Source organism: Ranitomeya variabilis, chromosome 4 (assembly GCF_051348905.1).
Source record: "Ranitomeya variabilis isolate aRanVar5 chromosome 4, aRanVar5.hap1, whole genome shotgun sequence".
Classification (NCBI taxonomy): domain Eukaryota; kingdom Metazoa; phylum Chordata; class Amphibia; order Anura; family Dendrobatidae; genus Ranitomeya; species Ranitomeya variabilis.
In genome coordinates, this window is record NC_135235.1 from 472715442 (window position 1) to 472739382 (window position 23941).

Consider the following 23941-nt stretch of genomic DNA (forward strand, 5'->3'; position numbering starts at 1 on the left):
GCACATGAAAGTGCCCCTTCTCCGTTCGGTCTGCTACAAGCGGGTGCACCCACATTCGTTTCTGCGCACGTCTTCTCTGCCGCCGCAGCCTCTAAAATAAAAAAATAAAAAAATATTTTGTAAACACAACAATTAGAAAAATATATCCAACATGCCTGGAAAACAATGTGGATTATGTAAGGGTACGTGTCCACATTCAGGAAGGCCCACCCCCTTCTGGGACGCAATGATGCCAGATGTGTTCATTGTACAAATCCGGCATCATCGCACCCCACGCATAGGGCCCTGTTTTATTCCTTGCGGAGCCGCAGCTTCTCAGCAAGGAACACGGACATGCTGTGATCAGAAATGACGCGCAGCATGTCCGGAGTCGCAGGGCTGACGCATGACACACAGTGGACACGTGATTTCATGAAATCCCCTCCACTATGCTGTTACATCTGGACGCTGCATGTTTGGCGCTGCGGCCCCACGCAGCGCCAAACACACAGCGTTTCCAGAACGTGGCCATGTACCCATAACCCAATATATAAAACAAACACATCTGCTTACCTGACGTTTATGACGATTCAAGATTAGAAGAATCAACCCCAGGATCGCAATCCGGTGTGGTGTGCGGAGCTGGATCCGCGGGCTGTCATCTGGCCTACTCTCAGCACTCTGCAGAGCGCTGTCATTACAAACACGTCCACTCATTTTGGTGTGTTAAGTTCCAAAATGGAGGATGGAAGAAGAAAAGGGTTGGACAAGGAAATGACATCATTTTTTTTTTTTTTTCCTCCCCACTGCAGTAAACTTTATTTCTGTCAAACACAGACAATCTGCAGACAAAACTGCATCAAAAAACGCACTAAAAAACGCACTAAAAAACGCACCAAAAAACGCACCAAAAACGCACCAAAAACGCACCAAAAAACGCACCTGCGTTTTCTGCAGAGACCTGCAGTTTCAGTCAGGAAAAAAAAAGGATGGAAATCCTGAACGTGTGAACATAGCCTAAATGGAGAAACTTGTTGCATGCATTGCTCAGGTGTGATTTTAGCCCATTTTTCCGCACAAACACTCTTCAAATCTTGAAGGCTCTGTGGGCTCCTCCTATGGACTCTGAGCTTTAGTTCTTTCCAAAAAATGTTTATTATATTCGGGTCAGGTGACTGGCTGGGCCATTCTAGCAGTTTTACTTTCTTTCTCCAAAAACAATTGAGAGTTTCCTTGATTGTGCGTTTGGGATCACTGTGTTGCTGAAATGTCCACCATTGTTTCTTCTTCATCATCCTGGTAAATGGCAACAGATTTTTATCAAGAATGTCTTGGCACATTTGTCCATTCATTCATCCTTCCTTCAATTATATGTAGTTTGACAGTGCCGTATGCTGAAGAACAGCCCCACACCATGATGTTCCCACCTCCAAGGTTCACTGTTGGTATGGTGTTTTTGGAGTGATATGCAGTGCCTTTTGGCCTTCAAACATGGTGTGTATTATGGCATCCAAATAGTAAAATTTTGGTCTCATCTAACCAGACTATATTCTTTCAGTATTTCACAGGGTTGTCTAACTGATGTTGAGCAAACTTTAAAACGCACTTGAACATGCTTTATGTACAGCAATGGACTCTTGCGTGGTGAGCGTGCATACAGGCAATGGAGATTGAGTGCATTATTTATAGCTTTCTTTGAAACAATTCTGCCTGCTGGTTCCAGGTCTTTCTTTAGCTTTCCACAGGTGGTACTTAGCTTTTGGACAACTCTTCTGATATTTTTTTTCAGTCTTCTGTCTAAAATCTTGTGTGGAGTACCAGGTCGTGACCGGTTTATGGTGAAATGTTATTATTAGGGATAAGCGAATAGTTTCTGATATCTCCTTATCCAAACAGCTATAGCGCTTACCGAATAGCTACATCGGGAACCCAGATACCTGGAGAGCTCCTGATAATCAGCTGTTTGAGAATTTCATGTCAATAGCACCTTTAAAAATATATTTACTTAGAAAATTGGTTACGTGTTCAATACGTATTTCACCTGCTGTGTGTGTATATGTACATATATATATACTGTATATATATATATATATATATATATATATATATATATATATATATATATAGTTATACAATTACAAGTTCAGAAAAACATACAGTATATGGTAATTTTATCCGCTGACATGCTGCTGTACTGTTAAGTCTGCTAATCTACTGCATTAGAGCCAGGACTATGTAGAGTTAACTAATTTATCTGTGAAAAAAGTACTTCTGCATGTAACTTTGCAGTGCAATGAGAAACTGAGCATCCTATATTTGGTCTTTTTACCTGTTGCTGAATCTTCTGCTGATAATAACGCTCTATTAGTTTCCGAGTACTGGAGGAACAAAGGTCAAGATCCTGATCTAGGGTCTATAAGAAGAGGAAAAATGGGAATTCGATAAAACAAAGGATTTTTTTACAAGTAGATTGAGGTTGTTCATCATTTGCCACTATCTACATTATATTACCGTATGTGTAGCTAAATTTAAAGAGGGAGGTTTGGTATACGGGAAGCTTCAGTAGTAGAGGTAGTGAAGGTGAAGGCACTTTTAAATGTATGGTATATAAAGGATTTTTAGCTTTACGTAAGAAATATTGAGCTCTGGTAACTATAGAACCATATATTATGAAACAAAAGGATTATCATCATCTTCTTTCCTCAGGACCGCACCGCTCCCTAGACTCCTAGCTTCCTTCTGGCCAGGGGGCAATGGTTTCCTGAACATTGATGGTTTGGGCCAGTTGAATGTAACTATGCTTTCTCCTATGATGCAAATAGAACTCTACATTCATGAAGGACAACAGGGACACTGAAGCTGGCCAGACCTAGTAATTTGCTCAACTGCATCACAGATCTTCCAAGCTCTATTTAAAAGAGCTTCTGAGGCGTGCTCTCCTTCCTTAGAAAACCAGCAACATCTGATTACGTCAGAAGTGGCCAATAAACTAGGTAACGAGCAGTAAAGTATAAAGTGAAAAATTTCTTCTTGAGAGGATTTTTAATAAAAGATTAATTTCAAAGTTGCTGTTTTTTACATCAGCATAGAATTCTGGATGTGAAGAGGCATGATGGAAAGCTGCCCTTCTGTAAACCAGTGTTGTATCGCGCATTGCTGCGACATATTCTCTCTGTTTCATATTATTTTCTACATCGTTAGAAGTTTTTTATATATAACATTCATTAGCTTAGAATCAGAAAAAGACCATCTTTACTTACAATGAATGTCGCAGTGTGGAGACTTTCTAATGACAGTCCACAGCCCCCAGCATGGAAACATGACTCCAAGTTCTAGATGAACAGAAAATTCTCACTATCAAATATCTAAAGTCATAAAGAAGGTTTGTAAGGCCATATATTGATAGATTAATTGGCACGTACAGTACGTGAATGGGTCTACACAAAGTGGGAGAGTAAACTGGGATTCCAGTTGGGTTCAGGTTGACAAGTTGACATCCTGACGCACTCCCTCTCTGACCGTTATCATTATCATATTCGAGGCTAAGGGTCAGTATTGAATATTTGTTTGCTCCTGCTGCCTGCGCAGCTAGAACCACATAAGATGGAGTACCACCTGCTCATGATAAGAGCTCACACTTTTATGAGGCATGAGGGTGTGCTGTTAATGGCGCAGTGTGACTGGCACTGTTTTGCATGAGGGCACTGTGGCAAGCCCTATGTTGGGGTACTTCTAGGTCATTTTCTGACCATTATATAGTGAATTATTGTGTTTACTGACCTTATTAGCTTAGTGAAACTCATGTCTTAAATGATCACAGGCGGTGTGTGTACTGACATACAGTACATATTCCAAAAGTGGAGAATTACCTTAAGTGCTGACACGAGCCTCTGGTAGTATCGGACAGAAGGGGTGATGTGGCTGGTCAGGTTAGAGATGACTGTTAGGATGTGGGACCAAAGCAGAGACAAGAGGCTGTAAAAGGAATGAAACAAAAATGGACAAAAGTTGACATCTGTGAGATGTGGTGCATCACTATGAATAAACATTGTGGTTGTAAAGGTCTTAAAAAGAAAGTCAGCTTTAAGTCTTTTTATCCTATAAATTGTTTTGTGTAGATCACAGGACTCATGTGTATGGCTAGTACATTTATGGCTGTCATATGCAGTTTTCCTGCCTTTCCACATGGGTCTCCTGTATAGATGATTGACAGCAGGAAAGACTCCAATGTTCCCTTCTGGGTATATGAGGCAGCCTCCTAGTATTGTCTATAACATTTGCAATCTCCCTGACAGATTCTCTTTAAAAGGTCCGTTAGAAACAAGCTAATGATAAAGTGTCCTGCATGTGGGTTCCCTGCAATCAGCTGTATGAAGGAGAACATCGCATCAATGGTTTACTTTCCTGCAGTCACACTATGGGTTAGATATGGCTTGGGATGGTGCACAATTAAATCAATCTGTAGTTTATATCATGCATGTAGAGGCCGGGTTCTTCAAAGAGTCATTCTTTGTGCCTGCTTTCTACTATGATTAATTGATGAGGGTCTAAAATGAAGGACTCCCTTAATAATGTGATATTTAATATAATTTCTAAATCAGGTGGTGCTATAGAGTTCCAGTCCTCTTCCTTTCTTAAGAGGCAATTTGCATATTTCTAAGCCAGGCATCCTCTTTAGGCTAAGTTCCAACATAATGAAAATACAGCAGATTTTCTGCTATCTATTCACTTGCATAAAATCCACTGTGTTTTACAAGTTCAGCAGTGTAAATGATAATTTAAGAAATCTCATGCCTACATTGTAAAAAATATCCAATATGACCTCCATTACAGCTGGCTTACAGTAAAAATTACTTAAAAACTTACAATTTATACAGTTCTTGATTACAGACCATTCTCGGATCAGAACCCTCAACCACCGGATCTCCTGATCTGAACTACCTGCCTCTTTCTTATATGGTTGTGAAGCACTTAGCTCACGTTAAGAGACCTAGCGATCAGGCCGCAATTTCCAATCTGAGCACACACCAGGTTTTGATTGACGATTTATGGTATTTTAAGTCATTTGGGTCACTTACCAGTTAAAGTTTTCCTGCACTAGATTCTGGTTCATATATTGTAACTCTGATTCCAAAAACTTCATCATTGGTACAATGCTCTGCATAATTCAAGGCACAAATTAACATTAAATAAAGGCTAGAATTATACATATTTAGAATGAGGACACATACTGTAGATACAGGGGCGGACAAAGACGATTTGGGGCCCCTGTGCAAGAAATGTGTTTGGGCCCCCCTCCTTTTATGGCTACCAATGTACAGATATATACATACTATATTTTTCGGATTATAGGACGCTCCGGATTATAAGACGCACCCCAAATTTTGAGGAGAAAAACAGGAAAAAAATGTTTTCTTAATAAAATGGTGGTGCTTCTTATAATCCATGCGTCTTATTGCTTACTGGGGGTGGTAGCTGCGGTGAAACGGGGTCCCTGCTGGAGGAGGCAGGAGTGGGGTGATGCTGCAGGCCGCAGGCTGGGATGAGGGGGTGTTCCGATGTGGGCACGCCACAGCAGGTGTCCGGTGCTGCTGCAGGTGTCCGGTGGTGCTGCTGCGGGTGTCTCCGGTGCTGCAGGTGTCTGGCGCTGCGGGGGTGTCTGGTGGTGCTGCTGCAGGTGATCTCCATCTGTGCATGCGCTGCCCCCAGCGCCATTTTCCTGGAGTCCACTGCACAGGAAGCCATGGAACTGCGGGGGGCTCTGGCCTTTCACAAAATGTCGGCAGAGCCCCCTGCAGCCCCGGAGACACCCGCCGCAGCAACGGGCAGCATCGCCAGACACCCTCGCAGCACCGGACACCCCTGTGCCCTGTAGCACCGCCGGACACCCCCTCATCCCAGCCAGCGGCAAAGGTACCGGTAAGGTGTATACACATTATAAGACGCACACTCATTTTCCCCCCAAATTTGAGGGAAAAGTGCATCTTATAATCCGAAAAATACGGCATATTGCATAGTCTCCTCTCATTATGTATATTGCCACCCGTTATTACACAGTTCCCTCTCTTGTTATGTGTAACGCCGTCATTTATTACACAGTTCCCTCTCATTATGTACAGCATTGTTATTTATAGTGCCCTGGTCTTTATTTCATACTGCCCTGTTTTGTTAGTTATACACTGAAATGATAACGGATGGAGCATGATAAAGCTTTTTTTCTGTTGGAGGAGGCTAAGGGTATGTGCAGATACAGTAGAATTCTATATACGGTATATATTATGTGAAGCAATACAAACGGAGGAAGGATGGGGACAGGAGCCACTCTGAGCCTGGAGGAATTATTGCTGCAGTAATGGCAGGAGGTGTCTGGGGTCAGTGATTACAAGCAGTGAATTAGTGCCTGTGAGGCAGCTCCCTGCTATCTGATCGGTGCAGGATCAGGTTTCTCAGCCATTCACTGCACCGACCAGGAAGCACAGAGCACACAGTCACTAAGTCACTGCTGTCATCATGGACACGGTGCCTCCTGACACCGCTGCTCGGGGCATACTAACCAGCAGCAGTGATAACTCCCGGCCATCCCTCACCTTGCGCTCTGGAAGAAGAGGCCCTGAGATCTGGAACACAGAGGCTGCAGGACACCTGTTGCAAGCAGAGGACCCTGAGGAGGAGCTGCGCAGACCAGGGCAGCGGGGGTGCACTCAGCCACTCACTGACACTGAGAGGTTGAAGTTTGCAATCGAAACAAACTTTATTTAAAATGTATACACTGCCTAGCCACGCCCCTGCATGTGGAACTAGGAAGCGATGCTGTGCTTTTCCTGCCTCATAGAGCCAGCAGCAGCATCAAGAGGAGAGGAAGAGGGCCCCTTACGGCGTCTCCTGCAGCGTGCAGGGCCCTCTCTGACAGCAAATGACTCCGGTACCGGCCCCCTTCCTCTCATTTTAGTGGAGATGCTGCCGCTGGCTCTATGAAAGAACAAAACACTTCAACAGCTGATTGGGCCCCCTCTCCTTCGGGGCCCCTGTGCAGCCGCACCGGCTGAACCGGCGGTATGTCCGCCCATGTGTAGATACATCAATAGGAAGAGTTAGCTGGAAGTGAGACTCACATCATTGGGGTCCCGGGAATCACTAGCTTTGGCTATGGAGTGGAGATGTTTGGCAATGCCAGAGTCAAGCTGTGATAATATAAAGAAAACAATCAAAAATAAAATATAGAAGAAAAAAAAGATCAATCAATACTAGCGATGAGCGAACGTGCTCGGAAAAGGTGTTATCTCAGTATGCTCATGTGCTAACCAAGTGTCTCCAGCGTGCTCAAAATATATATTCGACAGTCACAGGTGTTATCCGAGCACGTTCGCTCATCACTACTCAATAAATGAAATAACAAAACTTACTTTTTCAGCAAGTGCTTGCACCACACCTCGAATCTCCCGATCCAGGCATGCCACAGCACTCTTCAGCTGGTCATAGAGAGTGTGCTGAAATTGTGCCTCACTTATAATCTCACGTGTTTGCTCCTCTAGTGATGCCCAATTTAGTTTCTCAGGCAGAGAGCGCACCACCAGCCGCAGCTGCTCAATATTGTTCACCACTAGACAAAGCTGAGAGAAAGTCGTGTCATACGTAAGAGAGTATTAAGGGTCAGAGGGAATGTCACAGTGGAAAGAAATTAGGTTTCATTCGGTGGATTATTTAATTACATTTAATAATAAATTATCCACCCACTTAAGATTTTACATTGTAGCTGGAGCCTTGTGGTCTCTCGAGAATAAACCTTTTTTTCTCTAGATAGGCAAAGTGCCTTCTTGTGCTTCGAATGACTTTACATATATTTGTTTTTTATCATTTTATTTGCATTTTCTATTTATATATTCAGACAAACTAATTGTGTCATTTGTCTCTTGTATTTCAATCTTTCTCCTTATTGAATGGTCCCCATACATATTCGAATTAAGACACATAAATCTGATATCTGTGGGACCATCTAATGTGTAAGGGGGTATCTGAGTCTCTTCAATCAGATGTCAGAGAAAAGAAGGATTGGGGAGTGTGATTTTAACCCCTTGAAGTTAAAACTCTGGGCGAGGGTACATAGAGTGGGTCAGAAGCTGTTCCAATCGCTAAAGTTCGACCACTGAGATGCTGCAGTCAATCTCTGACTATGGCACTTGAGCGGTTCGATCCTGCGAGAAGTCCATTACAATGCTCATTTCTCCCCCTCTACCACCATAACACATTCTGAGGGTGCTAATAAGTTACCATGGATAGCGAGGAACTACTCAAGTTCCCCATTGTTGTGATCTTGGTATTCCTATGAATCCCAACCTGCGGCATCATCAGAGATTGTTATTTTATCGTATGCCTCAAAACTAAAGTAAACCATGCAAGAGATCAAGAAATCGCAGGTATAAAGTATACCCGTCATTTTCATTTGTGTTTCATAAATCAATAGCACAGATGAAAATAAGCAACATTGTAATATATCTTATCAGAGAAATCTGCTTCTTTCTCTGCCAAAATTGGTCATTATCAAAATTCTCAGTTCTGAGGTAAAATCTGTATTCAGTGCAGACTGATTGTCTACTGACTGAGATAGGAGATTGCGGCTGGTGCTTATAACATTTTATGTAGATTGGAGGAGCAGGAGTTTTGTCTTTAGCTCCTCTTTCCTTCTACATAGAATTGCATCCAAAGCAGGCGCTATCTCCTATCTCAATAATGGGAAAGTCTGTCTTCACTGAATACAGATTTTACCTCAGAATTGAGAATTTTGATAACAGCTGTTCATACTTCTCACCAGTTTAGTTGCTATTCTTTCTAACTTCAGGGCCTCCTGTTTAGGAACAGAGTCAGAACAGCACAGTATATTAGAGCAGAGGTCATATTAATGCCTTGTGACAAAGTAAAATACCAAATGTTCATGTGCATGACCTTGATAACATGGTGGCCCTTTATATAGAAAATAATATACACACAACTAGTGTCAAGTTTTCATGAAGAAAACCTTATGTTTTTGTTATGATCTTACTCGGAAAAGAATATAATGGAACATATACCGTATATGTATATATTCCTCAGTATGGAAATAAAATCATATGATGGTACATTATTTTCCCATCAAGTATGAGGAAATAATGTTATCCTCATTTACCTTGTTTGCCGCCTGCCCAGCATCTCTGATATCGGACACGTCCTCTGCTCTGTGTTTAATCATTGTGCAGTACATGACAGCGATGCGGCACATATCCTACGGAAGAAATGAAGATGCCCGACTAAGGTGAAATGAACACTAGTAGTGCTCAGGGCAACACAACTCAGTGGCATAGCATGGATTGCCCACTCCTGGGGGAAGTCTAGTATGTTGTGTCCCTTCAACCTGTGAACCATGACGGTATATTCCACCATCCCATTGACAAAGACATGAACAGTGTATAATTTTAAGAGCAGGTTAATTTTAACATTGAGAGATAGAATATCAAAAATAAAATCCAGAAAATCACATTGTATAAAATATATAAATTTATTTGCATTTTGCAGTGAGAAATAAGTATTTGATCCCTCTGGCAAACAAGACTTAATACTTGGTGGCAAAAATCCTTGTTGGCAAGCACAGCAGTCAGACGTCTATCTCCCAATGTTAAAATTAGCCTACCCTTAAAATTATAGACTGTTCATGTCTTTGTCAGTGGGCAAACGTATAAAATCAGCAAGGGATCAAATTATTATTTCCCCCGCCCACTGTATATTGAACCCCTTGTCCCCAAAGTATATGTATTGCAACTTAAGGAAAATGCTGATGTAATAAGTGTTTATGCAAGGATATCCCAGTTTTTTGTGCTTTTTGATGAAATTTTGTAAGTAAAACGTTAAACTATTTTTAATTATATGTTTTTTTTTATATGTAACAATTGTATTACTCTAGCCCTATCCCTAATCCTAGCCCTAAATCTTAACTTAACGAAATCTCTAGCCCAAAGACTAAGCCAAACCTCAGACAAACCCCAGCTCAAGATGCACAGAATGAATGAGGGAACAGTGAGTGCCAATTGTTTTCAACTGTATTTGAATTTAGGTTGCAGATATTGATGAAAGTGTGATTCCGGGGCAGGGGCCCCCATAGCAACCCTGTGGTTTGCTGCTATTAGGGGTATGCCACTGCCTAAAGCTTAGCCCTAGCCTTATGTCTAACACTTATTTTAAAGCAATCCCTAACCATAGGTTTGGAAAAAGTGGAAAAGTGTTTTTATTGCGTGCTAATCTTCTGTCATCTCCATTGATGCCTATGCAGAGCGCAACAGTATCATCGGTTGCTGCACTCTGCATAGGCAGCGACCAAGATAACAAATCTTACTTCATTATACTGAACTTTGTAAATTCAGTTGCTGTTTTTGCAGAGTTCAGCAGATAAACTCATCTTGGTTGTTGTGCTCTGCATAGGCAGCTCCAGGAGAACACTAATTGTGCTTACAATTGTCAATCACTTTGTGGGAGGAAAGGTGATGGGGAAGAAGGTGGGAAAAAATGTTGAACCCCGAAAGATCATGGTGCGTGGGGCAACCGCCCCTTGGTCACCTCCCCACACTATATACCTGCCATTCCTTTAGCTTTCCATAAAGTATTATCATTGAAATTGAAAATGTGTTTGGGAGAATACACTTTACTTTTCATAGACCCTGGTTCTCTTTACTCTTTTCCAGTGGTGATCTAGCCAATCAATGCTGCCTTATATAATATAAAGGGTCTTTCAAACCACATCATACTATGCAGTATACCAATCATTGTGAAATCTGCAAAATAAACCAATATTCTTGTACCACAATAATTATGGGGATTGTATTTATTACTACATAATATAGTTTTTGATACTAATAATACCAACTTGTGAGCTTGTGAGCATTGGATCTTTATCCCCCTACCCCAGATCTCTTATTTTTTCAGTACATCCACAATTCTCACCTCAGTAAATTTGACCATAATCATAAATGCCTCCTCTGGGTCAGGCCATGCCAGCTGCTGCCATGTGCGTCCAATCTGAGTGTAGCATGTGGACAGATCCACTGTGGAAGCACTGTGTTTCTGTAACTCTGATAATGGAACCAGCTGAAGGAAGAACCAGAGTTACCAGACTGATCAGATACTAATACCTCTATGTATGTGAATGATAGACAGCAAATCTTTGGGTATGACCAACTTTTATCTGATTTGTATGTCATAATGAATCCCCCATACAGATTAGATAACTGTTGGGTGAATGATCAGGAAACCCCCATACACATTTACCTGTCAAGTGATCCCGCCAATATCAGCGGGTTCAGACGATTTTAATCTGATATGTATGGAGGTATTAAGATCTCTTATGACCGCTTCTCAAAGGGAATCTGTCAGCAGTTTTTTTTATATGTAATTCGAGAGGAGCATGGCGTAGGGGCAGAGAGCCTGATTCCAGTGATGTATCCCTTTGAAGACTGCTTGATATAGTTTTGATAGAATTCCAATTTTATCTTCTGCAGATGTAGCAGTGCTATGAATGCTGAGCTCTGTATAATCCCACCCACATCCCTGATTGGCAGCTTCTGCTGTACACTGTCATCAAGTTGCCAATCGGTGGTGGAGGCGGGTTTACACAAATTAGCTGGTCTTCCTTGCACATGAGACCTGGTCCTACAATGATAAACTACTGCTGGCAAAACACCGATTGTATTCAAAGCTGCTCAAACAGTGGCAATGCTATCAGGTATAAAGCAGTACTTCCCTTGTTCCCATAACATAGGATGACTACATTTCCCAAACAAAACAGAGAAAGCAAGTGGAAAATCCATACAAGGGTTTTACTGATCGTCATGCAGGAAGTGATCACTTTTACATTACTAAACAGATCTTGTAGACCTGATGAGGTTGGTGTGCTTACTCTGAATATCCATGTCAAATTGGCTGTATAAGTCTTTTTAAAAGTGAATGAGGTCATGAGTTTATATTTTTGATGAGCTAAATGTAGTATCTGTCCGTTATTCTGAATGACAAGCACCTTAGTATCACTCCTCCCTCTTGCTGCTGAAATCTCACACTGTTTAGTACAAGCTGCAGCTTATCAATCAGACTAGTAGGGACTACATTGAGTAAATTGAGTTTATCATTTAATATACTTAGACTTCAGTTCCTTTGTTGGATTCAAAATTTCTAAAAAGAACCAAACAGCCTTTATGACATAGATTTCCAAAGTAAGTACACCTGTAAATATAGGTATAAAGTAATCTATTAATGTGTGCAGTTTGCATAAAATCTGTTGACCAGTGTTCCTTAACATTATTTAGACTGACATTTACAGATTTTAGGGCAAAGAATAAAAATATAAAATTATGTTTGCAGCTAGGGGATAAGGTTTTAAATATAATAGATTTAGTGTCATCTAATCCTGCAACACCTCACCAGATCTATTTGCACAGCTCTTTGGACTCTCTCCAGAGCGGTTGAATATGCCTTCTGCAGCCAACTAGGTAAACAGTCAGAAAACTTGCGATGAAAATCAAACAGTGGGGAAGAGCCATCCCTAAGAAAAGAAGAATATATCTAATTTAATATATGGAAACTTAGAGTGATTGGAAACAAAAATGAGCAACACAATGCTATAGAGCTGTTGAATCTAGCCGCTATATTCTAAACCAATGATATTGACCAGAGGCAAAGCTATAGGGGCATCAAGATTGCTGGTGAACCCATGCCTTGGTTCCTCATAGTGCCCAAAAAAGACTTAGGCCACATGAGAGAAAGTGACGGATTGGGGGCTCTGGTAAAGAATTTGCATAAAGGCCCAAGAAACTCAATCTACAGCAAAGACCTTGATCATGAAGGGTCCTAAAAAAATACTTTGGCCCATATGAAGAAACTAATGGTATAATTGATTTTAATACCTGTGTGCAGGATTAGACCCCTAACCAAGAATTGTATCATGACTTTGCATGAGAGCAGAGAGCAATAAGGTGGTCACCTTGTTGGAAGTTGATCTTGGAGTTTGTGAAGCTCACGTAGAGTAAGATAAAGTTGGTAAAAGTGTTCAGAGAGCTGATGGCGGGAGTTGTGGTTAGCAGGTGGAAGCTGACAGACCAATTGCTCAGACACCTGATAAAGAAATAATATATATTCTGTTTACACAAGAGAAGGAAATTTTATGGAAGAAGATGTAAGTTATAACAAAGTGTGGAGTCTGAGAGGTGACTATCTGGAGATACATACCAGCTCCTCCAGTTCCTGGAAGGTCAGGCTGAAAACGTCCACCTTAATAGTGCTGTGACAGAGTCAGATGGAACGTTAAAGAAAAATGAAGAAATGTAGACAATACTAATATAAATTGATGTATTTAGTTTTCTTTAAACATTTTTATGTGCATTTTCCCGTAAGTTCCATAACAAATATTGCAATGTGCTTATCAAGCTACTGAACAATTACAACTTTAATTTTACATATAATCTGTTAAATATTTTTGGAGGTCATGCTTAAAATCTGTATGGAAAAAACTCAGATAGGTAATCACCACCCATCGAGTTATGGCTAGACCGCAACTGTTATTTCGACGTAGGATAAAGAACCCACCCAGCATGAAATGTAAAGTACCATCTGTACTTTCTTACTTTCCTTTTCTTACTTGAAAAAACACTTGTTCAATGTCTTGTGACAATTCTTCAGGTCAGCAGTGACATCGGCCACCAGCACTATCAAAGACTTCAAGTTTTCTTCGTAGCCCTAGTGGATTTATAAGTATTGAGATTTGTGAAAGAAAAAGGAAGAGCAGACTAGAAAAAATGTGCAAGGCAAGAAGAAACTATCAGAAAATATTTAGGTAGTTCCTAAAATTGTAACCCCCCTAAATATATTATCACAACTGCTTCTATGTTGAGTGTGATGTTCCTGATCATATTTCAGACAATTGTGTAAATCCAGTACTGGGAAAACATCTGGATATAAAACATTTTTGTTCTCATAAAGATGTGTAAAAAGTGTATTGATGCCTTAGTTTCTATAGGGTACAGACAACCATATTCTATATTTTTAAAGATGAAAGAGTTGTCTTTGAAAAAAAACATAAAATATAATGTGTGAACAAAAAGATTACTTTTGTAAAAAGCCAAAATGTGTAAGACGGGGAAGGAAATGGAGAATACGGACGTTATACACCTACAGATATTTCCTATTTGTGCTTATCTGTAATGTACCTGTATCATAGGTTGTAGATGTTGTCTCTTCAGATCAAACCACTCTCGAGTTCCAGTCTGTATATAAAAACATTAAAAAAATCAAGTATTAGGCTTTTCCTACCATCATCCTAGATAATCCCGCTAATTTGAGAGTTGTTGGCTGCTCAATTCCCTGCACTGCCCTGTCTAGGTAAAATGACATGTGACTATTCCAATAAATGTCTACATTTAATTAAATAATTATTTGATCCCTTGCTGATTTTGTAAGTTTGCCCACTGACAAAGACATGAACAGTCTATAATTTTAAGGGTAGGTTAATTTTTAACATTGAGAGATAGAATATCAAAAATAAAATCCAGAAAATCACATTTTATAAATTATATAAATTTATTTGCAATTTGCAGTGAGAATTAAGCATTTGATCCCTCTGGCAAACAAGACTTAATACTTGGTGGCAAAACTCTTGTTGGCAAGCACAGCAGTCAGATGTTTTTTGTAGTTGATGATGAGGTTTGTGCATATGTCAGAAGGAATTTCGGTCCACTCCTCTTTGCAGATCATCTCTAAATCATTAAGATTTTGAGGCTGTCGCTTGGCAACTCAGAACCTCAACTCCCTCCATAAGTTTTCTATGGGATTAAGGTCTGGAGACTGCTAAGCCACTCCATGACCTTAATGTGCTTCTTTTTGACCCACTCCTTTGTTGCCTTGGCTGTATGTTTTGGGTCATTGTCTTGCTGGAAGACCCAGCCACGACCCATTTTAATGTCCTGGCAGAGGGAAGGAGGTTGTCAATCAGGATTTTACGGTACATGGCTCCATCCATTCTCCCATTGATGTGGTGAAGTAGTCCTGTGCCTTAGCAGACAAACACCCCCAAAACATAATGTTTCCACCTCCATGCTTGACAGTGGGGACGGTGTTCTTTGGGTCACAGGAAGCATTTCTCTTCCTCCAAACACGGTGAGTTTAGTTAATGGGAAATACCTCAATTTTTGTCTCATGTGACCACAGCACCTTCTCCCAATCACTCACAGAATCATCCAGGTGTTCATTGGCAAACTTCAGACAGGCCTGCATGTAACGGGGTCTACCGTGCTGGAGTACCTCTTTCAGTAACACCTCGTGTTTCAGGAGGTCCACTTTGCTTTGGCTGGAGTCTGAATGAAGGACATTGGCTGGAATTGCTTGGTTACATGGGCGCAAATAAAAGATCACTGCTTCTCCACATATTTCCGGTGTGACAACACTTTACTCACAGGACACAGAATATATCCCACAGATACAGAGGGCGGGCCAATTGAAAAGCGGCAGGCCAGACATACATTACAATAGCCACAGGTGGCAGGAGCCTGCCGATATTTACTGTGGGAATTAGAAAGGTGGGGGAGGTCAAAAGGAGGATATCTTGTCCCCTCTACCCAGGGGCACAGCCTGTGGGCTGATGCATTAGGGACATGCATCTCACATGGAACCTATTATACATACATATAACTGCACAACATATTCTGGGTGCTGGGATGTTCTGTAACACGGCTCCCCTTTTCAGCGACGCGATCGGCATACACAGTCTGATCCTTAACGGATCGGTTTTGGGATGACCGAAGTTTATGGGGTTGGTACAAGTTCCGTTTGTCGACTTAGTCCATCGGTGTTACCGTTTTGTTTTCCGGGTCTGTAGTGGATGGTGAAGTCCAGAAGTTGTAGGGCTAAACTCCACCGCAGTAATCTGGCATTGTCTCCGGAGACCCGATTAAGCCAGACTAGGGGATTATGGTCCGTTAGGAGGGAAAACTGTCGTCCATACAAATATGGTTGCAACTTTTTGAGTGCCCATACTACCGCCAGGCACTCCTTCTCGATGGCCGCATAGCTTACTTCACGGGGCAGTAGTTTCCGACTCAGGTAAGCTAACGGGTGTTCTTGGCCATTCGGCCCGACTAGGCTCAGTACTGCCCCCAATCCAAACATAGAAGTGTCTGTGTGAACAAGGAAACGTTTAGTTGGATCGGGTGCGGCCAATACAGGGGTATTGGTGAGGGCGTCCTTTAGCTGGCGGAAGGCTTCCTCACACTCTGGGGTCCAGGTTACCTGGCAGGGTTGGTTCTTACGGGTCAGATCAGTGAGGGGCTTGGCTACGCTGCTGTAATTAGAAACGAATTTCCTGTAATACCCCGCTGTCCCTAGAAACGCCATGACCTGGGTTTTAGTGTGTGGGGTGGGCCATTTGGCTATGGCCTCAATCTTGGCTGGTTCTGGTTGCTGTTTCCCACTTCCCACCCAATGCCCTAAATACTGAACCTCTGCTTTGCCCACGTGACACTTGTTTGGGTTCAGGGTGATTCCGGCCTTGTGGATCCTGTCCAATACTGTCTCTAGGTGATTTAGATGCTCTTCCCATGTCGCGCTGTAGATGGCGATGTCATCCAGGTAGGCACAAGCATAGTCCTGGAGACCATCCAGAAACCGGTCAGCCAGCCTCTGGAAGGTCGCCGGGCCATTCTTCATCCCGAATGGCATAACTCGAAACTGGAATAAGCCAAACAGGATGACAAATGCCAACTTGGGAATAGCATCAGGACTAAGGGGAATCTGCCAGTAGCCTTTGCATAGATCGATGGTGGTCAAATACTTTGCCCCCGCCAGCCGGTCTAACAACTCATCCACATGCGGCATGGGATACGCATCCGTCACCGTTTTCTCATTGAGCTTACAATAGTCTACACAAAACTGTGTAGTCCCATCCTTCTTGGGCACTAACACTACGGGGGATGCCCAGGGACTATCTGACTGTTCAATGACCCCTAAACGCAACATATCTTGTATCTCTTGTTGCATCCCTTCTCGTACAGACTCAGGGACGCGGAAGGAGGGTTGTCGCAGGGGGGTCTGATCCTGGGTCTCAACCTTGTGTTGTGCCAGGCGAGTGTACCCTGGTCTCCCCGAAAACATCCTCTGTCGCGGCCTCAACAATGCCTCCGCCTGCTGTCTCTCCCGGGGACCTAGGTCTTCACCCAAGAGTACCTGGTCCCATGTTTTAGACTGAGTCCTTTACCCTAAGACATCAGGCAAGGGAAGTCCGGCTAAATCCTCTGCTTCAGGTGCACAGATGGCCACTACCTCTTTAGGGCGCTCCCGGTAGGGCTTCAGCATATTCACGCTTAACATGCGGATAACCCTGGGGTCGTCACAATCGGCGACATTATAGGTGGTGTCGGCTATTTTCCCCACTACCTGGTAGGGCCCCTGCCATGCAGCTTGGAACTTGTTCTGCCTAGTGGGCTCTAACACCAGGACCTTCTGTCCTATTTCCAAGGTGCGTTCTCTGGCCCTCCGATCGTACCATACACGCTGGCGTCGCTGGGCCACCTGCATGTTCCCACGTACAGCCTGGGTCAGCTCCTGTAGGCGGTCCCGGAATTCCAGCACATAGGGTACAATAGGTACCCCTTCTATGATGCCCTCCCCTTCCCAGTGTTCTAGCACTAAGTCTAGGGGTCCCCTTACCCGCCTACCATATACCAGTTCGAACAGGGAGAACCCCGTGGATTCTCGGGGCACCTCCCGATAGGCAAACAGGAGGTGTGGCGAGAATTTCTCCCAGTCCCTGTAGGTCCTGGTAAAAGTTGAGTTGTTTTAATGGGATACAAGATGGATTTCTATAAACAAGAATGCGGGGGTGTTTTGTACATATTTGTGGTTAACAATGAATTTGGCAGAACTGTGTAGGTTATTCTGGTGAAGAGGGCAAAAACAGATGCATATCCTTGAGAGGATATCAACTCCCAACCTATTGACAGCTTTCTGGGAATAACTGACCTTTTGCTAGATGGAATGTACAATAGCCGCAGGTGGCCGGAGCCTGCCGATATTTACTGTGGGAATTACAAAGGTGGGGGAGGTCAAAAGGGGGATATCTTGTCTCCTCTGCCCAGGGGCGCAGCCTGTGGGCTGATGCATTAGGGACATACATCTCACATGGAACCTATTATACATATAACTGCACAACATATTCTGGGTGCTGGGAGGTTCCGTAACACTGCACATGTGCCTTCTTGAGCAGATGGACCTGCGGGCACTGCAGGATTTTAAACCTTTGTGGCGTAATGTGCTACCAATGGTTTTCTTGGTGACTGTGGTCCCAGCTGCCTTGAGATCATTAACAAGTTCCCCCTGTGTAGTTTTAGGCTGATTTCTCACCTTCCTAATGATCAAGGATACTCCACGAGGTGAGATTTTGCATGCTTCCCCAGATCGATTTCGATTGACAGTCATTTTGTATTTCTTCCATTTTCTTACTATTGCACCAACAGTTGTCTCCTTCTCACCCAGCGTCTTACTTATGGTTTTGTAGCCCATTTCAGCTTTGTGCAGGTCTATGATCTTGTCCCTGACATCCTTATAAAGCTCATGGGTCTTGCCCATGTTGTAGAGGTTAAAGTCTGACTGATTAATTGGGTCGGTGGACAGGAGTCTTATAAAGGTGACTATGTAAGACATCTGTCTTTAATGCCAGTAATGAGTTGATTAGGAGCGTCTAACTGGTCTGTAGGAGCCAGAACTCTTAATGGTTACTAGGGGATCAAATACTTATTTCTCACTGCTAAATGCAAATAAATTTATATAATTTGATTTTCTGGATTTTATTTTTGACATTCTATTACTCAATATTAAAAATTAACCTACACTTAAAATTATAGACTGTTCATGTCTTTGTCAGTGGGCAAACTTACAAAATCAGCAAAGGATCAAATAATTATTTCCTTCACTGTATATGTAAAATGAAGGGGTAAACAGTGGTGATGAGCGAGCGTGCTTGGATAAGGTGTTATCTGAGCATGCTCATGTGCTAACCGAGTGTCTTTGGCGTGCTCGAAACATATGCTCGAGTCCCCGCAAGCTGCATGTCTCGCTGCTGTTTGACAACTGCAACACATGCAGGGATTGCCTGTTTGTTAGGAAATCCCTGCATGTCTCGCGGCTGTCTAACAGACATGCAGCCGTGGGGACTCAAGCATATATTTCGAGCACGCTGTAGACACTCACTTAGCACCCGAGCGTGCTCTGATAACACCTTATCCCAGCACGTTCGCTCATCATTAGTTGGACAGAGTAGCAATCCATAGGATATCCTAGAATTGTCTGATCAAAGGGTGTATGTTATGTCTTGGCAAACATTCTGACACATGCTCCATGGCCAGGAAAACAGATGAAAGCTCTGTTGGAAGCAAGAAGAGTCCAAAGTAGCAAAGTTAAAACAGTAGGTTATTTTTTGTTTCCTTTTCCAAATAAGTTTTACCTTGATGGCCTCGGTCACTCTGTCCTGTAAGTTGGGAGTAGAGGAGCACAGCTCTCGGAATGCCTTGGTCTTACACATTTGTATCAGAACTCTATATTTAGAAGAATTAATGCTAGGATGAGTATACAAATAATACAATACGGTATATACAAATTTTCAGTTTTAAGATTTTTTTTAATTCTGCTCCTACTTCTGTTTTGTACATGTAGCCGTTTAATTGATTGTATATCTTGTTCTAGCTCATTGCGTTCTTTGTTTTGCAACATGTTAAATAAAATTAATATAAAAATAATCCCACCCCTGTGCCTACATATTGCTGCTGTATACTTGTTCATCTGGTGCAATGATTTTTAAGCATCCGTTAAACTCATTGTTATCAGCAGGCAGCTCATCATCCTGTGTAAACAGGTGTTGTGCTGTCGGGAGAATGATGTCCTCTGCACACAGAACTATCACATTAACAATCTTTCTGTGCGCGTAGAAGGTTGGTCGATCATTAAAGGACAGCTGGAAAACTTGCATGCACAAGCAAAATTAATAGATACTATTTGGTATATCCCAAACACATTTAATTTTACTGCTGGTATATTTATCTTAACATTGTGTAAAATGGAAACCTAAACTTTATATTTAATCACCAACCTGAGCAGACCCTGCAGACGTTCTGTGGACCGAGATTCTGACAGTGGAAAGACAATGCGATACCTTTGTAAAAGAGACACTCCATATTGCAATAAAGAGTCAAATGATTCCGCCAACTCATTTTTCTGCAGGTTAGGAACAAAGCAAAGAATAGTCTGAATTATTCTGCATGAATGCACGATAGCACCTACAAGTAAGTATGGACAATGTGGTCGGGACCTTAACTTAACAGCCATAAAGCATACTGTATATAAGGTGGCAAAGTTCAGGAGAACCACAGCTGGTCCGGGTCCATATTCAGGCCATGAAAGTTGGATGCGTAAAACCATCTAATTGCATATACTGTACTATGTACCAGAAACTGAGCAGTAAAAGCTCAAGTCCACACAGTTGTGGTGGCCTACTGAAGTAAGTAGGGACCTCAGTGATCATAATCCACTAATCCACCAGCAGAACATTAAATAGTACATCATAGATTGCCAGATTAGCGCCCAGGGGCATAACGATCGCAGTCACGGAGGGTACGACTGTGACTGGACACACCAGCGCCTACTTCAGCTTCCTGCACTGCAATACATGCCACCAGCCAATCAGAGGACAGCAGCTGACGTTGGCATGCCAGGCATTGGAATCGCATGGCAGTGACTTCCTATTAAAGGGAATCTGTCACCAGGTATTTACTACCCCATCTGAGAACAATATGATTTTCTGATTTCAGTGATATTCACTTACGGGGCTGCTTGGTTTAGTTTTGATAAAATCACAGTTTTCTCTTCTGCAGATCTACCAGTTCTCTGAATGCTGAGCTCTGCATAAACTCGCCCACACAACTGATTGGTAGATTTCTGTGTACACTCTGCATAGGCATAAAGCAACTAATCTGTGGTAGAGGCGGGGTTATACAGAATAAGAGGACTACATGGCAGGAGACAAGTGATAATCCACTGTTGATCAGTGATTTTATTGAAACTGCATCAAGAAGCCCAATAATTGACGCAATGCTGGATTCAGGGTTTCTGCTCTACATCATACCACTCTGATTCCAAAGCAAAAACCTGCTGACAAGTTCCTCTTACTAAAAGATTGTACAGCACTGGAAAAAGACAACTTCATGGCAATAGATTTGAAGCTCTATGTAGATGTACAATAAAAACTTATATCGTGATACTGTGTTAGCCAGAAACATCTCTGCAAATACTTTTAAATATGAGCTCTGTATCAAAAACAAGGTTCATTTTCCTGCCCCAGAATAATGAATGCCTCAATAAATGCTATAAAAATAACCATATCGTTGTAGTAATAAGTAATATTGTTAGCCACATCACGTTCAGATGGATCGTTGGGACCATCTTCTGCTGCCAACTGGCATCTTCTTGTGTCTTGTGACCAAACACAAAAAGAGGCAGATATCTAAGGAAATAATTGATTACACTGGTCAACAGCATTTTTGGTGCCAAAGATATTTCATCGAATTTAGGGTATTTTTGGGGTGCTGATTCTGAATATGTCATCAGTTTTGCCAGATTGGGTCAAGTTTTTGAGATTTTTGGTATCTTATTTATAGCACTTGTTGGTAAATGCGATGGTAAATGCGACGCATCATCTCATTAATTTCTTTGGATTAGTACTTGAACTGAGCAGTTCTCAATATAGTTTTGTGTTAATTAGTGTTCTAAAAGTTTGTTCATAGCTTGATTTTTGCACTAACTTTATGTTGTTGTCTGTTTTCCAGTGAAAAGCATGAACTCATCAAGAAGAAGTTGTCTTAACGATCCAGACTCATTCTGTTACATTTGTGGTGAATACACACTGCCAAAACATAGAAGAAACATAACAGACTTCGTAAAAAAAGTGTATTTTGCCTATTTTGGGGTTATGCTTGGGGACCAAGACAAGTTTTGGGCACCACACATAGTGTGCAAAGCATGTATCGAATTATTACGAAAATGGAGCAAAGGACAAAGAAAAAGCTTCAAATTTGGTGTTCCAACGGTGTGGAGAGAGCCAAAAAATCATCATGATGACTGTTATTTAGGGTAAACACAGGTACAGGCACATCTTCACAATGAGGGACAGGCCTTCTTGCAGATTCCATGTTACTCCCATTTTCGTTTCTTATGCTTATTGAATCCTTGCACTTGCACTGCACAGAAATAACAGTCATCATGATGATTTTTTGGCTCTCTCCACACCATTGGAACACCAAATTTGAAGCTTTTTCTTTGTTCTTTGCTCCATTTTCGTAATAATTCGATACATGCTTTGCACACTATGTGTGGTGCCCAAAACTTGTCTTGGTCCCCAAGCATAACCCCAAAATAGGCAAAATACACTTTTTTTACGAAGTCTGTTATGTTTCTTCTGTGTTTTGGCAGTGTGTATTCACCACAAATGTAAGAGAATTGCAGCGCCCCAGAGTCCTGGTCGTTGCAGTACTGTGGCTCCGCCACTATGGGGAGCTATGGTGCGTCTGATGGCACTGAAGGAGTTCATCTGACCAGGTATCACAGACACCAATACATTTCACAGCTGGGCCTCCGGGGGGAGCTAAGGGTTCTATTCATTAGGCCACTCCCCACCATAGTGGGTAAACTGGGGGTCAGGCAGGAAGTTAGATCAGAAAGCTGACTGGGTTGGAACCAGGCAACACCTTGTGGCAGAGGGTGTTGTGGGGGAAGATACAGTAGGGTCTCTGTCAGGGGTGGGATCCTGACAGAGGCTTGGCAACTTGAACGAACGTAACGGGACCGCGCCTGCTCCGGGTAGCGGCGGTGCCCAAGGAAGGACTAGAAGCGAGATAGATTGTGCTGAGTGAGAAACGAGATCAAGCAAAAGGAGAAATACCAGTAGGGGTCGTGCTGTAAGACCGGAGCACTACCGGTGGCCGGAACGCCGAGGGGGTATCATAACATTCAGCTTCAAGCAATACTCTAAACAGCGGCAGGACAGTCAGTCTAAGGCGGGCTGTCTAACTTAAATCACCTATGCAGTCTTGGGGGGCAACTTGTGGAGAGGGGCGACTCTAGGGTCCCGGAAGAGCTCCGAGCCTACCCGTCATACGGGTGCCGTCCCAACCAGAACAACAGGGAGGGACGGAGGATTAGAAGAACATCATTTAATCGAGTTGTGAGGGAACTTAAGAAACAGACACAACGGTTGTGGGGACTTTCCGTAAGCACAGCAGGGAAGGACCACAACACATAGCGCTAGAAGGAAGGCACCGATTTCAACCTGTGAGGAGAACTCCGGAGGTGCCATTGGATCAGCCGGACTTGCGCAGCCTGGTGAACCGTGTTCCGGACTGAGGACCCAGAGATCTTCAGTAAAGAGGTAAAGAGACTGCAACCTGGTGTCCTCGTTATTTACTGCACCGCACCACTACAGCCTCACCCCCATCTACATCATCCACTCCTAGTAATCCCCTGTGCGCCCCACGGCAGGGTCACGGACCGGGGCCTAGCCGCCGTGACAACCCCAGAGCAGAGACTCAGAGGCCCGGTACCGGGTACCCCTCGGCCCTGCGGCAGTGGGGGCGCTACAACTTGGCATCACGAACAGGATCTACTTAAGCCTGAAGAATCAGGTCATGTGTGCCTTGGAACTGTGACTTGACGTGCTTGGACTGTACTTTATTGAGAGACTGTGTGCTGTGCCATTTGCCGCCAAAATCCGCCGCCATTACAGCGCGGGAGGAGAAGAGGGGCGTGAAGTGGGCGTAGGCAAGCTGGAGAGCGCGAACAGCAATGGCCGCCCAGTCTAAATATTTCTGTGTCTTGAGGACGTGTCCGTCAACAGCTGAGGTCCGCCTCCTGATCCTGTTTG

At 42.8% G+C, this 23941-nt stretch overlaps 1 protein-coding gene across 2 annotated transcripts in view; it reads right to left on the reverse strand.

The window, feature by feature from the left end:
• UNC13D (unc-13 homolog D) overlaps positions 1–23941 on the reverse strand; it is a 136585-nt gene that overhangs the window by 29972 nt on the left and 82672 nt on the right. For both annotated transcript variants that reach the window (XM_077251796.1, XM_077251795.1), the window contains exons 15-29: positions 20120–20244; positions 19478–19568; positions 14196–14252; positions 13628–13725; positions 13219–13270; positions 12974–13104; positions 12415–12535; positions 10945–11088; positions 9140–9235; positions 7383–7589; positions 7092–7160; positions 5058–5137; positions 3849–3954; positions 3240–3311; positions 2309–2392 (exon numbers count right to left, since the gene is read on the reverse strand). In XM_077251796.1, the coding sequence (XP_077107911.1) occupies positions 2309–2392; positions 3240–3311; positions 3849–3954; positions 5058–5137; positions 7092–7160; positions 7383–7589; positions 9140–9235; positions 10945–11088; positions 12415–12535; positions 12974–13104; positions 13219–13270; positions 13628–13725; positions 14196–14252; positions 19478–19568; positions 20120–20244 (1533 nt within the window). The remainder of the gene's footprint in view (positions 1–2308; positions 2393–3239; positions 3312–3848; positions 3955–5057; positions 5138–7091; positions 7161–7382; positions 7590–9139; positions 9236–10944; positions 11089–12414; positions 12536–12973; positions 13105–13218; positions 13271–13627; positions 13726–14195; positions 14253–19477; positions 19569–20119; positions 20245–23941) is intronic.